The sequence below is a fragment of the Hyla sarda genome, chromosome 6 (genome assembly GCF_029499605.1).
Source record: "Hyla sarda isolate aHylSar1 chromosome 6, aHylSar1.hap1, whole genome shotgun sequence".
NCBI classification, from domain to species: domain Eukaryota; kingdom Metazoa; phylum Chordata; class Amphibia; order Anura; family Hylidae; genus Hyla; species Hyla sarda.
The window spans coordinates 286808951-286825127 of NC_079194.1; the positions used below are offsets into that span (position 1 = coordinate 286808951).

General features: G+C 44.4%; 1 protein-coding gene across 5 annotated transcripts in view; it reads left to right on the plus strand.

Moving 5' to 3' along the window:
- ANO1 (anoctamin 1) overlaps positions 1-16177 on the plus strand; it is a 196289-nt gene that overhangs the window by 30241 nt on the left and 149871 nt on the right. The window contains exon 1 of one of the 5 annotated variants that reach the window (XM_056527584.1): positions 13039-13057. The exons of 3 other annotated variants lie outside the window; for them this stretch is intronic. In XM_056527584.1, the coding sequence (XP_056383559.1) occupies positions 13054-13057 (4 nt within the window). In that variant the 5' untranslated portion in view covers positions 13039-13053. Of the gene's footprint in view, positions 1-13038; positions 13058-13753; positions 13974-16177 lie in introns of those variants that run through there. One more of the 5 variants, XM_056527587.1, reaches the window with a different exon arrangement.

Genomic DNA, 16177 nt, shown 5'->3' on the forward strand with positions numbered 1-16177 from the left:
GTTGCCCCTGACTACGATCCTTGCTGCCTGCCCCGACCTTCTGCTACGTCCGACCTTGCTTCTGCCTACTCCCTTGTACCGCGCCTATCTTCAGCAGCCAGAGAGGTGAGCCGTTGCTAGTGGATACGACCTGGTCACTACCGCCGCAGCAAGACCATCCCGCTTTGCGGCGGGCTCTGGTGAAAACCAGTAGTGGCTTAGAACCGGTCCACTAGCACGGTCCACGCCAATCCCTCTCTGGCACAGAGGGTCCACTACCTGCCAGCCGGCATCGTGACAGGGACATAGTGAGGAGAATACACAATGAAATCAGTGACTACAGGTGACGTCTTCTCTATAGTGAGGAGAATACACAATGATATCAGTAACTACAGGTGACGTCTTCTCTATAGTGAGGAGAATACACAATAATATCAGTGACTACAGGTGAAGTCTTCTCTATAGTGAGGAGAATACACAATAATATCAGTGACTACAGGTGACGTCTTCTCTATAGTGAGGAGAATACACAATAATATCAGTGACTACAGGTGAAGTCTTCTCTATAGTGAGGAGAATACACAATAATATCAGTGACTACAGGTGACGTCTTCTCTATAGTGAGGAGAATACACAATGATATCAGTGACTACAGGTGACGTCTTCTCTATAGTGAGGAGAATACACAATAATATCAGTGACTACAGGTGACGTCTTCTCTATTGTGAGGAGAATACACAATAATATCAGTGACTACAGGTGACGTCTTCTCTATAGTGAGGAGAATACACAATAATATCAGTGACTACAGGTGACGTCTTCTCTATAGTCTTTCCTTATCTAATTCAGATGGTACATACCGCCAGGACTTTATCCAGCAAAATCTTCACTCTGCAGAATGTGACGCCCAGATGGCTCCTCACTATGTCAGCGGATTCTGATCTTCTGTATGAAAACAATTAATATTATAAACCTGCCAGACACAGTATCCTCTAAATAAAACCCTGCTATACACTGCACTCTTTGAATATAAACCTTCCACACACTGTACCCTGTGAATATAATACTACCACACACTGTACCTACTGAATATAATACTATGACATACTGTACCCTCTGAATATAAATCTGCCACATACTGTACCCTCTAAATATAGTACTGTCACACACCATACCCTCTGAATATAATACTACCACACACTGTACCCCTCTGAATATAATACTATGACACACTGTACCCTCTGAATATGATACTACCACACACTGTACCCACTGAATATAATACTTTCACACACTGTACATTCTGAATATAATACCAACACACACTGCACTCTCTGAATAACCCCTCTAAATACCACCCCTCTAAATACAATAGTACTATACGCTGTGCTCTCTGAATATAATACTACCACACACTGTACCCTCTGAATATAATACTACCACACACTGTACCCACTGAATATAATACTTCCACACACTGTACATTCAGAATATACTACCACACACTGTACCCACTGAATATAATACTTCCACACACTGTACATTCTGAATATAATACTACCACACACTGTACATTCTGAATATAATAACAACACACACTCCACTCTCTGAATAACCCCTCTAAATACAATACTACCATACGCTGTGCTCTCTGAATATAATACTACCACACACTGTACCCTCTGAATATAACACTACCACACACTGTACCCACTGAATATAATACTTCCACACACTGTACATTCTGAATATACTACCACACACTGTACCCACTGAATATAATACTTCCATACACTGTACATTCTGAATATAATACTACCACACACTGTACATTCTGAATATAATAACAACACACACTCCACTCTCTGAATAACCCCTCTAAATACAATACTACCATACCCTGTCCTCTCTGAATATTATACTACCACACACTGTACCCTCTGAATATAACCTTGCCATACAGTGCACCCTCTGAATACAATACCACAACAGCAGTAGCACCCTTCATTATTCACTGGCTGATGCTATTACCACGGGAGGGGGTGGATTGGTAGTGTTGCTGGTGGATAATGGGGGTGCCACTGCTGGGGGGGGGGTTGCTGGTGGATGACGAGGGTGCTACTTCCAGGGGGCAGTAGCACCCCCATCATCCATCGGCAGCACCATCCTCCTGGCAGTAGCACCCCCATCATCCACCAGCAACAACCCCCCCCCAGCAGTAGCACTCCTCATCATCCGTTAGCTGATGCTATTACCACGGGAGGGGGGGGGATTGGTGGTGTTGCTGGTAGTTGATGAGGATGCTACTGACCCCCCCCCCCCACCCCCGGCAGTAGCACCCTCAGCATCCATCGGCAGCACCATCCTCCTGGCAGCAACCTCCCCCCCCCCCCCCCCCAGTGATAGCACCCCACATAATTGTTTAGCCCAGCAGAACCCCTCCCAAAGCCGATAGCCCCCCCCCCCAGCACCCCCTTTCTCCCTGGCATTAGCTCACCAAGATCAGGTGCACCCCACTCTTCCAGGCTGGTCCTCGTGTTCTGACTGACCCGCATTGGTCCAGCCTAGCCTAGACCAGATTATTGCGGACCAGTCACGTTGGCGCTGTCCCCCAAGGTCCGCCCAGCGGCCGCTGACATCCCGTCACATGGAGCCATGTAACCCCGACCGTGCCAGTTAGAAGATCATTTGCATATCAAGAATAATGACGAAAACGGGCGAACGGCTGGACGGATCCGGGCATGGTAGCCAGCATATTGATTATTGATCGTCGTGCCCCCCCACCCCCACACGCACTACCAGCCAGTACCACTGGTTAAAGCGGGGGGGGGGGGGGGAGTTTAGTGACAGTTTTCCTTTAAGGATTCAAAACAATCTTCATTTTTTCACTTTCGTTTTCTCTTCTAAAAATCATATCGTGTCCACCTTTAAGGTGTCCTTAAAGGGATAAACACAAATAAAACATAGAAAACATCATTACATTTTTTTTCAAACAAAGTACATTAGAAAGTTTTTTTATTTACCATAAGGAGTGCAATAGCAAAAATTAGTTTTAATTTAGTGCCCATTTAAAAAAGAAAAAATTCCTACATTGTCTTGAAGCCCTTTGTTTAGGTGAAATCGTCTGATCGAAATGGGTCTGCAAGATGTTGGTGTAGTGGCCACTACAGGGGAAACATAGTATTACATGCCAGACATTGAAGGGGTACTCCACTGGAAAACATTTTTTTTTTTTTTTTTATCAACTGGTGCCAGAAACTTAAACAGATCTGTAAATTACTTCTATTTAAAAATCTTAATCCTTCCAGTAGTTATTAGCTGCTGAATACTACAGAGGAAATTATTTTCTTTTTGGAACACAGAGCTCTCTGCTGACATCACGACCACAGTGCTCTCTGCTGACATCTCTGTCCATTTTAAGAACTGTCCAGAGTAGGAGAAAGTTCCCATAGCAAACATATGCTGCTCTGGACAGTTCCTAAAATGGACAGAGATGTCAGCAGAGAGCACTGTGGTCATGATGTCAGCAGAGAGCTCTGTGTTCCAAAAAGAAAATAATTTCCTCTGTAGTATTCAGCAGCTAATAAGTACTGGAAGGATTAAAGGGGTATTCCAGGAAAAAACTTTTTACATATATATATATATATATATATATATATATATATCTCAACTGGCTCCAGAAAGTTAAACAGATTTGTAAATTGCTTCTATTAAAAAATCTTAATCCTTTCAGTACTTATGAGCTTCTGAAGTTAAGGTTGTTCTTTTCTGTCTAAGTCTTCTCTGATGACACGTGTCTCGGGAACCGCCCAGTTTAGAATAGGTTTGCTATGGGGATTTGCTTCTAAACTGGGCATTTCCAGAGACAGGTGTCATCAGAGAAGACTTAGACAGAAAAGAACAACCTTAACTTCATAAGCTAATAAGTACTGAAAGGATTAAAAAAAATTAATAGAAGTCATTTACAAATCTGTTTAACTTTCTGGCACCAGTTGATATGTAAAAAAAAGTTTTACACCGGAGTACCCCTTTCAACACAAGTATCTGTGGTGTTGATAGGGTGAAATCGAATTTTTATATTTTATATATATATATATATTTTTTTTTTATAATAATAAATAAAAATGTTATTGTTATAAAACTACTATTCTCATTATACCCTGTATAAAACCCCATAGATCAGTATAATACACTAGCAATGTTCTTCTAGGACTACAACTCTTCCATTATCCCATTCATGAATTTGGGGGATATTTCGGGGGACAACGAGGCTGTTTACTATTTTTATATTTGTTTTCCTGCAGTTTTGTTACAGTTTTTTTACGTTCTATAACTTGGAAGCTTTCGCGACAGCATTATTTATCCCAAAAATTCCCCAAATATCCTGGGACTCAGAAGAGGATGTGAACTGCGTGAATGTAGCGTTAACCCTTTAATATCCATGGGGCTCAAGGTCATTTTCCCTAGTGTGTAGACCAGTGTTTCCCAACCGGGGTGCCTCCAGCTGTTGCAAAACTACAACTCCCAGCATGCCCGGACAGCCAAAAGGCTGTCCGGGCATGCTGGGAGTTGTAGTTTTGCAACAGCTGGAGGCACCTTGGTTGGGAAACACCGGTGTAGACAGTCATGTGCTCTTAGGAGCTGCCTAAATAATACTAGTCAATTCTTTCAGCGAAGGCCAGAAATGGGATTGTTTCCACCATGGAAATTACACTGTGTGAACACATCCTTATGGGGCATGCATAGCAGAATTGGTGCGGATTTCACCTTGTTTAAAGGGCTATTCCGGTAAAAAAAAAAAAAAATTTAATCAACTGGTGCCAGAAAGTTAAACAGATTTGTAAATTACTTCTATTACAACATCTTAATCCTTCCAGTACTTATTAGCTGCTGAATACTACAGCGGAAATTATTTTCTTTTTGAAACACAGAGCTCTCTGCTGACATCACAAGCACAGTGCTCTCTGCTGACATCTCCTACTGTCCAGAGTAGGAGAAGATCCTGATACCAAACATATGCTGCTCTGGACAGTTCCTAAAATGGACAGAGATGTCAGCAGAGAGCACTGTGCTCGTGATGTCAGCAGAGAGCTCTGTGTTCCAAAAAGAAAATAATTTCCTCTGTAGTATTAGCAGCTAATAAGTACTGGAAGGATTAAGATGTTGTAATAGAAGTAATTTACAAATCTGTTTAACTTTCTGGCACCCGTTGATTAAAAAAAAAAAATAAATAAAAAGTTTTACTCCGGGGTACCCCTTTAAGGGTACGGTCCCATGCATATTTTGTTGCAAATTTTCAGCAGGTGATTTTGTTATCCATTGATCTCAATGGGTAGGAAAATACGCAGCAGCAAATACGCAGCATATACGCTACATGGGACCGTACCCTAAGGGTAGGGTCACATGTGCCCTATGTTGCTGCTGCGTATTTTCCTCTCCATTGGAGTCAATGGGGAAGATTTACCAAAACCTGTGCAAAGGAAAAGTTGCTGAGTTGCCCATAGCAACCAATCAGATCACTTCTTTCATTTTTAACAAGGCCTCTGCAAAATGAAAGAAGCGATCTGATTGGTTGCTATGGGAAACTTTTCCTTTGCACAGGTTTTCATACATCTTACCCAATGGGTAGCAAAATCAGCTGTGTATTTTGCCACCCATTGACTTCAATGGGTAGGAAAAGACGCAGCAGCAAAATACAGAGTGTATTCCCACGTACAGTATCCTTAGCATATTTAAAGTGCAGGATTTGAAGCTGTGTTCAGTCATATAGTTTACACTGAAATCAGCAGCTTCAAATATGCGCAGGATAATGTATGTGGGAATATACCCTCAAGGTAGAGGGGTAATCCAGGATGAAAAAAACAAAAATGATTTCTTCAACAAAAAAAAGTACCAAACTTGTCCTAGTTGTAATACTACACACAACCTGAGGACAGAGGTGGTGCTGTTTTTTTTTTAGGAAGTTGTTGTTTTGTAATTCTGGATATCTCTTTCAGTGTACATTCACACGATCGGGTTTACAGTAAGTTTCCTGCTGTGAGTTTAAGCCTCGGTGGATTTTCCCCAGCAGAAAATCTGCAGCAGACCATATTGACTTTAATGACTTCAATGAAATTTGCTGTAATCCCGCCTTGTATATTCTTAGGCTAGGTTCACACTACGTAATCGGGAGAATAGCATTGCTCATTCTTCAGGCGGAAATACTCACGGAACACATTGCAGTCTATTGGAGACTGCAGTGTCCGCGCGGTCCTAGCGCCGACTGATTCGGTCAGCGCTGGCCGCACTCGGAATCTCCGGGCAGAAAATGACCGAATCAGTCGGCGCTAGGACCGCGCGGACACTGCAGTCTCCAATAGACTGCAATGTGTTCCGCGAGTATTTCCGCCTGAAGAATGAGCAATGCCATTCTTCAGGCGGAAATTTCCAAGCGGATTTTCCGTTTGCAAATTCCGCTTCACGAATTCCAAAGTGTGAATTTGTGAACGGAAACCCATTCACTACACTATACATTTTAGTAAGCGGAATATCTGCCTGCAATTTCAAAGCGGAATTGCAGGCGGAGATTCCGTAGTGTGAACCTAGCCTAAGGGTATGTTCAAACGTGTGTGGCAAAATCAGCTGCAGAAAATCTACAGTAAAATCTGCACATGTAAATGTACCATTGGTGTACATTCGCACGTACAGGATCTGCTGCATATTTTTGCTGCATATTTTCTGCAGGTGATTTTCCTACCCATTGAAGCTAATGGGTAGCAAAATCAGCTGCACAAAATATGCAGAAAAATATGCAGCACATCCTGTACATGTGAACGTATCCTTGGGTGCGTTCACAGGAGCGAACTTGTTGTAGACATTATGCAGATTTTCTGCCATGCCAACACAAATCATTTAAAGCCGATTCCAAGCAAAAACACACAAAAAAAAAAAAACAGATCCAATCCCCCCCCCCCCCATGCACCACACAACAAAACGTAGGGGCTAGATTTTAGCAGGGAGAAATCAGAAATATATGAAAAAACACATCCACTTGCCATTTTTTTTAACTCTTCATTGGTGTTGGTTTTTTTTGTGGTTCAGTGACAGTTTTCGGAAATCTATTCTATGGCATTTTTTCTAGCAATCTTGGCAATTTTTGTTTTATTGACTTCTATGGGAGGAAAAAAAACTGCATGAAAAATGCAATTTGGGTCGAACATTGGTGTTTTCTTCTAGCATTTTCTCCCTCCGATTCTTCAATAGAAATCCTTGAGTCACATGACTTGTAATAAGAACAATGCAGGTAAAAAAAGAAAAAAAAAGGGCAAAGGGAGATTCTGCAAGACTAAAACCCACAATTTTATTAATTTTTTTAAAGCATGCCCCCCCAAAAAAGGCATCTTGGGAGTGCAAAACACCTAAATAAATATTGCAAAAAGAAGCTGTGTGGAAACTTAAAGGGGTACTCCGCTGCTCCGCGTTTGGAACAAACTGTTCCGAACGCTGGAGACGGCACCAGGAGCTCGTGACGTCATAGCTAGAGATGAGCGAACTTACAGTAAATTTGATAATGCACGAACTTCTCGGCTCGGCAGTTGATGACTTATCTTGCATAAATTAGTTCAGCTTTCAGGTGCTCCCGTGGGCTGGAAAAGGTGGATACAGTCCTAGGAGACTCTTTCCTAAGACTGTATCCACCTTTTCCGGAGCACCGGAGCACCTGAAGGCTGAACTAATTTATGTAAGAAAAGTCATCAACTGCCGAGCCGAGAAGTTCGTGACGAATTGAATTTACTGTAAGTTCGCTCATCTCTAGTCATAGCCCCTCCCCCTCATGATGTCCCGCTCCGCCTCCTCAATGCAAGTCTATGGGAGGGGGCGTGACAGCCGTCACGCCCCCTCCCACAGACTTGCATTGAGGGGGTGGGACATCATGAGGGGGCGGGGCTATGACGTCATGAGCTCCCGGCGCCGATGTGACCGTCTCCAGCGTTCGGAACAGTTTCGGTGTACCCTTTTAGATGAAAGCCTTAGGCCATGTTCACACGGCCAAAAAGATGTGTAAAGTCTGCCTGGAAAACACATCTGCACATCTGACTAATCCAGCGGACGATAGGACCATTCAAAAATGTGTTGTTTAATAGACGGCAATGCATTTCTGAGCATAATTAGCAAAAATTCAAATCAACTGGCTCCAGAAAGTGAAACAGATTTGTAAATTACTTCTATTTAATAATCTTAATCCTTCCAGGACTTATCAGCTGCTGAATGCTCCAGAGGAAGTTGTGTAGTTCTTTCCAGTCTGACCACAGTGGAAAGAACTGCTGACACCTCTGTCCATGTCAAGAACTGTCAAGAGCAGGAGAGGTTTGCTATGAGCATTTGCTTCTACTCTGGACAGTCCCTGACATGGACAGAGGCGGCAGCAGAGAGCACTGTGGTCAGACTGGAAAGAACTATACAACTTCCTGTGGAGCACACAGCAGCTGGTAAGTACTTGAAGGATTAATATTTTTAAATAGAAGTAATTTACAAATTTGTATAACTTTCTGGCACCATTTGATTTGAAAACATTGCTTTTAGCTCTGGAGTACCCCTTTAAATCTGCAGCAAAAAATCCCCACGCGCAACATTTTGCTGGGGATTTATACTAAACTCTGCAGCTGTATTTGCTGCAGGTTTTCCGATCCAATATGAACACTCCCTTACACATGTGGCTTTTGATGCAGATTCACCAAGGGTTGCTGTTAGAGATGAGCGAACAGTAAATTCGATTCGTCATGAACTTCTCGGCTCGGCAGTTGATGACTTATCCTGCGTAATTTAGTTCAGCTTTCAGGAGTTCCGGTGGGCTGGAAAAGGTGGATACAGTCCTAGGAAAGAGTCTCCTAGGACGGTATCCACCTTTTCCAGCCCATCGGAGCACCGGAAAGGTGAACTAATTTATGCAGGAAAAGTCATCAACTGCCGAGCCGAGAAGTTCGTGACGAATCGAATTTACTGTAAGTTCGCTCATCTCTAGTTGCTGTGAATCCGCAACCAGATTTGCAGCTGATTTCTCCATCCCATAAAGACGTACACTTTCCCATGCAAATTTAATTCTGGATTTGCAATAAAAAAATTTCGCTGCATGTGCCACCTACCCTTCTACCAGTGTATCCCAATCAGATTTCCTCCAGCTGTTGGAAAACTACAATTCCCAGCATGCCCGGACAGCCAAAGGCTGTCCGGGCATGCTGGGAGTTGTAGTTTTGCAACAGCTGGAGGAATCCTGGTTGGGAAACACTGATTTATACGTTACATTTACACGTTGCGGGATTTAGCTTTTGCGCTGGGGAAATCCACCGAGAAATACTCATCGGAGCGTCAATTATGTTGCGGATTTGTACAAGGTTTTCTACGCTTTTAGGCTGGAGCTACAATAAAAATTGTGTTGCTGCGTTGCAATATCGCATCCACTGATTGTCAAAGAGTTTGCAACGCAACTTGTGACATGATGCGACTGCAACATGACAGCTTAACAAAATTCTTCAGGGTTGCAGGTCGCATGTGACTCTGATAGCATTAAAGGGTTAATACAGGGAAAAAAACATTTTTTTTCATATTAACTGGCTCGAGAAAGTTAACCAGATTTGTAAATTACTTCTATTAAAAAAATATTAATCCTTCCAATAATTATCAGCTGCTGAAGTTGAGTTGTTCTTTTCTGTCTGGCAACAGTGCTCTCTGCCGACATCTCTGCTTGTCTCGGGAACTGCACAGAGTAGAAGAGGTTTGCTATGAGGATTTGCTTCTACTCTGGACAGTTCCCAAGACAGGTGTCATCAGAGAGCACTTAGACAGAAAAGAACAACTCAACTTCAGCAGCTCATAAGTACTGAAAGGATTAAGATTTTTTTAATAGAAGTAATTTACAAATCCGATAAAAGAAGGTGTAGCTCACTCAGTGGGTGAATATACCTGAGGTTAACTGGTGTTACCCTCACCCAAAGGTCTAAATAGTACAGAAAAACGATTTAGTTGATAAATCAACTAGGTACCAGTCCTCAAGGTATATGTAAAAGAAAGTTAGTGGAATATAAAGAATAAGAATAGATGGAGATCCAGATATTAATTGAAAAAATATAATATATTTATTAAAGGTGATGTTATTCGCTGGTATCTAGTGTCCCTGCAGGGCCCTTGCATGGGACAAAAGGCGCAGCGTAGAATAATAAAAATGTATAAAATCAATGAATTGATAATTCAATAGAGAGAATAAAATAAAATAAAACTTGCATCTATAGTTCATCCAATGTTGGCATCAATAATAATCAGTTAACAGTGTGCTTAACTGCTCAGTCTCTTATAAGCACAATGTGATGCCGATAGCCAAATACACTGTCAAATAACGGCTTGTTGTAACAGTTGCAGTGTCCAATCTCAATGAATCAGCCGATGGTAGTGCAGTGTAACAAACTGTCTCACAGATGTGAAGGATAACAAAGTCCGGTGAACAGCACCACTCACCACCCTTGCGACCGCTGGTATCGGCAGAGGAGCTGTTTCGGTGATGTGGCACGGAGGTGTCAGGCCTCCGGAAGTGAAGGTCTGTATCTCCTGTGTCCGGCAGCGTTATAGGTAGCGCTGGAGTTGTCCTCTCCGCAAGGTCCGCGGCTGGCACGGATGGCACCGGCCTCGTAGGTAAGCCGAAGGTGCCACATCACCGAAACAGCTCCTCTGCCGATACCAGCAATACCAGCGGTCGCAAGGGTGGTGAGTGGCGCTGTTCACCGGACTTTGTTATCCTTCACATCTGTGAGACAGTTTGTTACACTGCACTACCATCGGCTGATTCATTGAGATTGGACACTGCAACTGTTACAACAAGCCGTTATTTGACAGTGTATTTGGCTATCGGCATCACATCGTGCTTATAAGAGACTGAGCAGTTAAGCACACTGTTAACTGATTATTATTGATGCCAACATTGGATGAACTATAGATGCAAGTTTTATTTTATTTTATTTTATTCTCTCTATTGAATTATCAATTCATTGATTTTATACATTTTTATTATTCTACGCTGCGCCTTTTGTCCCATGCAAGGGCCCTGCAGGGACACTAGATACCAGCGAATAACATCACCTTTAATAAATATATTATATTTTTTCAATTAATATCTGGATCTCCATCTATTCTTATTCTTTATATTCCACTAACTTTCTTTTACATATACCTTGAGGACTGGTACCTAGTTGATTTATCAACTAAATCGTTTTTCTGTACTAATTTACAAATCCGTTTAACTTTCTGGAGCCAGTTGAAAACTTTTTTTTATATATCAACTGGCTCCTAAGGATATGGGATAAGTTTCAGATCGCGGGGGTCCAACCGCTGGGGCCCCCCCGTGATCTCCTGTACAGGAACCCGGCAGTCAGCCGCAAGGGGGCGTGTCCGACCACCGCATGACGTCCGCATGACGGCCGACATGCCCCGTCAATACATCTCTATGGGAGAGCAGGAGCGCTGCATTCGGACTCTGCCATAGAGATGTATTGAGAGGGCGTGTCGACCGCCGCGTCTCACGCGCTATTTTGGCAAAGAGTCAGGGGCCCCGTATGGGAGATCACGGGAGGGAGTAGTGGGGGGCCAGCAGTTGGATCCCCCGCGATCTAAAACTTCTGTCCTTTCCTTAGGATAGAGGATAAGTTTTCATATCCCGGAGTACACCTTTAAAGGAGAACTCCAGTCAAAGCGAACTTATCCCCTATCCGCAGGCTAGGGAATAAGTAGCTGATCGTGGGGGGGGGGTCTAACTGCTGGGACCCCCTACGATCTCCGAAATGGGACCCCGGCTTACGTTGAGGAGCATGTGTCGTCTACCGTTAGGGGGAATGCGCTCCATTCATTTCTATGGGAGCATAAGTGCTGTACTCGGGTCTCTTCGGCGCTCATGTAGAAATGAATGGAGCGCGTGCCGTCCGCAGCACACCCTCCTCACTGAGAGCCGGGCACCGTTTCAGAGATCACGGGGTTCCAGTGGTCGGACATCCCCCACAGTCAGCTACTTATCCCCTATTCTGTGGATAGGGGATAAATTAGTTTTGGCTGGAGTTCTCCTTTAATCTCAATGCAAATCACCTGGACTGCCGCTAGCTTCTCTGTGATTTAGTTTTGTTTTTTTACGGCCAAACTGCAATTGTAATAAAGTCAAACAAATCACAGTCACGTGAATATTTTGGTCACATAACACGATTTGTTTTGGCAGTATGCGCCATTTTCAGCAAACTGGATAATGCTGCAGACCAAGTCTGCTGGAAATAGCGCATAGGTCCCGAATGGTGACCATTCGACTGAGGTAGCAGGGTTTGATGAGGACAGATGTTGTTACCCTAGGGGCAGATGGCTGTAACCCCTTATATTCGTGATGCCAGGGCATGGTTTAGCCTATAACCACCCGAAGGTATACCGCTGGATCCTGGGCTAGGCACGGGGGCAATAAAGACTCTGATGCCAAGTTATGGACAACTGTAGCTTTACTGAGGATAGACAGATGGTAAAGTCTATACAGTTCAGCCAGGGCCCAAGGAGGTGACCAGTGACGCAGAGACCTTAAGGTCTTGCTGGGACTTGTAGTAGGACTGGACAATTGAATGCAGGCCACGCTGACTTGACAGATGACAGGGACTGACTTGACTCATAAAGCTGTGACTTTATCTTACTTGACTTGATGGTGGCTGCAGGACTGGACTTTGAGGTCTCCAACACTCTGGACACACACACTAGACAAGACTGCACTGGACCTCAGCAGAAGAGAGAGAAGCTCCACCCAGGGCTTATATGGGGGGAGACTAGCAGGGAGCCCATAGGTCACTCTTGGGGTCACCTGATCACTGATACCTCCTGGGTAACAATCACATGACATATCACATGGTATAACTCTTAAAGCAACATTACATTTTATAACACTTTACATGGTAAAACATATTTACAATGGGGAAACAAGTGCAGGAGGCCTTGGGGACACTGAAGGAGGCTGCCTGACAGGACAGCAGGAACACCTCCTGTACTGGGCCACCACACGACGATTAATGGCATCTGTTTTAGTCCAGGATGGGTAATATATATGTCTGATAGAAGCCCTAATGCAGACAGAGGGAGATTTATCAAAACTTGAGTAGATGAAGAGTGGTGCAGTTGCCCATAGCAACCAATCAGATCGCTTCTTTCATTTTTAAAGAGGTCTGTGAATCTGTCAGTCAATCTGATTGGTTGCTATGGGCAACTGCACCACTCTTCCTCTACACAGGTTTTGATAAATCTCCCCCTTAGGGTATACAGCAAGTTCTATTGAAGTAATTAAAGTCAATATGATCTTCTGCAGATTTTCTCCTGTGAAAAATCTGCCGAGGCTTAAAGGGGTACTCCGGTGCTTAGACATCTTATCCCCTATCCAAAGGATCAGGGATAAGATGCCTGATCGAGGGAGTCCCGCAGCTGGGGACCCCCAGGATCTTGCACGCGGCACCCCGTTTGTAATCAGTCCCCGGAGCGTGTTCGCTCCGGGACTGATTACCGGCGACTACAAGGCGGGCGGCGTGTGACGTCACGCCCCCCGTGTGATGTCACGCTCCGCCCCTCAATGCAAGCCTACGGTAGGCTTGCATTGAGGGGCAGAGCGTCACATCACACGGGGGCGGGGGCGTGACGTCACACGCCGCCCGCCCTTTAGTCGCCGGTAATCAGTCCCGGAGTGAACACGCTCCGGGGACTGATTACAAACGGGGTGCCGCGTGCAAGATCACGGGGGTCCCCAGCGGCGGGACTCCCTCGATCAGGCATCTTATCCCTGATCCTTTGGATAGGGGATAAGATGTCTAAGCACCGGAGTACCCCTTTAAACTCGCAGCAGTAAACTTTTTACAGAGGCCTTTTTAAAAATGAAAGAAGCGATCTGATTGGTTGCTATGGGAACTGCACCTCTGTTCCTCTGCACAGGTTTTGATACATCTCCTCCTGATCTTAGCCTTAAGGTAGGTCCACACTGCGTTCCTGCCACCGTTAATCATATCTGTCGGCATCTCGTCAAAAGCGGATGCTGACATATACTGTTACCAGCGGACCCCATTCACTTCTATGGCTAAACTGAGTCCCCTGGTGACTCCTTTAGGCTATGCTTACACAATGGACGATTCTGCAGGAGCAGATTGATTGATTTTAATAGGATTCGGCTGCACTGTTCACATTGCAGAAATTCCGTGGGGGAAACATCTGGCACGGAAATTCAAATTCTGGCATCCGCAGAAAGAATACACGTCTATTATCGCTGCGGACTCGACACGAAAATGCACCGTCTCATAGGCGGTCCTAGGGGGATGTTCGCACTGAGGTTTTCCGTGCGGACATTCCCTCGTGTGAACACAGCCTTAGGGACCTCGGCACTATTTCAAAATGGCGGATTCTTCCTGAACAGAGTCATCAGGCGACTCCTCCGGCCATAGAAGTGAGTGGAGCTCGCTGCTCACGTTCACAGTATCTGTGGGTATTCCGTTTTCGTCAGAATGCCGATAGGTACCGTTAACAGGGCAGAAACGCAGTTGCGGTCCTACCCATTTGCAGCCAAATCCGCATGGCAAAATCCCCCTCTATGTAAATTAACACCTCACAGCCGGATTAGGATGGAGCAAGATTGTGACTTCCTAAATTTTTTTGCTGTTACATTTATACAGTGCCCTCTGGTCGCCAATGTTATTTGTGATCATTCACCTAAGCACTGGAAGTTGTGTAGTTCTTTCTAGTCTGAACACAGTGCTCTCTGCTGACACCTCTGTCCATGTCAGGAACTGTCCAGAGCAGGAGAGGTTTGCTATGGGGATTTGCTTCCACTCTGGACAGTTCCTGACATGGACAGAGGTGTCAGCACAGAGCACTGTGGTCAGACTGGAAAGAACTACACAACTTCCTCTGGAGCATACAGCAGCTGATAAGTACTGGAAAAATTATGATTATTAGATAGAAGTCATTTACAAATCTGTTTAACTTTCTGGCACCAGTTGTGAAAAACATTGCTTTTTACCTCCAGAGTACCCCTTTAAATCTGCAGCAAAATCCCCACGTGCAACATTTTGCTAGGGATTTCCACTAAACTCTGCAGCTTTATTTCCCATCCAATGTGAACACTCCCTTACACATGTGGCTTTTGATACAGATTCACCAAAGATTGCGGTGAATCCGCAGACAGATTTGCAGCTGATTTTTCCATCCCATAAAGATGTACATTTTAAGGGTATGTTCACACTGCGGAATCCCCGCAGAATTCCGTGAGCGGAATTCCGCGAGTAAAATTCCGCACAGTGAACGTTAGCATCTGTGTGAATCGGTCTTCCGCGAGACCCGTTCACACTGCGGAATTTAAGCGGTGAACAATTCCGCCACTGAAATTGTTCCATGCAAAGAAAAAACATGTTCATTCTTTGCGCGGAAGTCCGCGAGAACTGCATAGCCGTCAATGGTGACGGCGCAGTGCTGCGCGGTCCTACCACCGCCGGCTGCCAGGCTGAATCTCCGCTCGCTGAATTCCGCGAGCGCAGATTCAGCTACAATTCCGCAGTGTGAACATACCCTAACGAAAAAATGTCATTCTGGATTCGCAATAAAAATTTTTGCTGCATGTGCCACCTACCCTTCTACCAGTGTATCCCAAACAGGGTTCCTCCAGCTGTTGCAAAACTACAACTTCTAGCCTTTGGCTGTCCGGACATGCTGGAAGTTGTAAATTTGCAACAGCTGGAGGCACCCTGATTGAGAAACACTGGCTTATTATACGTTACATTTACACGTTGCGGGTTTTATCTTTTGCGCTGGGGAAATCCACCGCGAATTACACTACAATACATTTTACAAATCTCATCCGAGCGTCGATTATGTTGCGGATTTGCACTACATTTTCTACGCTTTCGGGCTAGAACTACACGGCAACCGTGGTTGCGCAAGATTGCAACTTTCTGCGGTTTTTTTGCTGTTACGTTTATGCAGCGCCCTCTGGTCGCCAATGTTATCTGTGATCATTCACCTAAGCACTGCGAGGTGTCCCGATCGGAAAGTTTCCCCACCCATTAGATAAACTTTATTTATTTTCATTTTTTTTTTTTATCCCCGCAAAGAGGGCGTCCCTTTAGTAAACAAATGCGCGATTTAATTATTCCCGTGCTGAGTAATTCACTTTGACAATGAATTT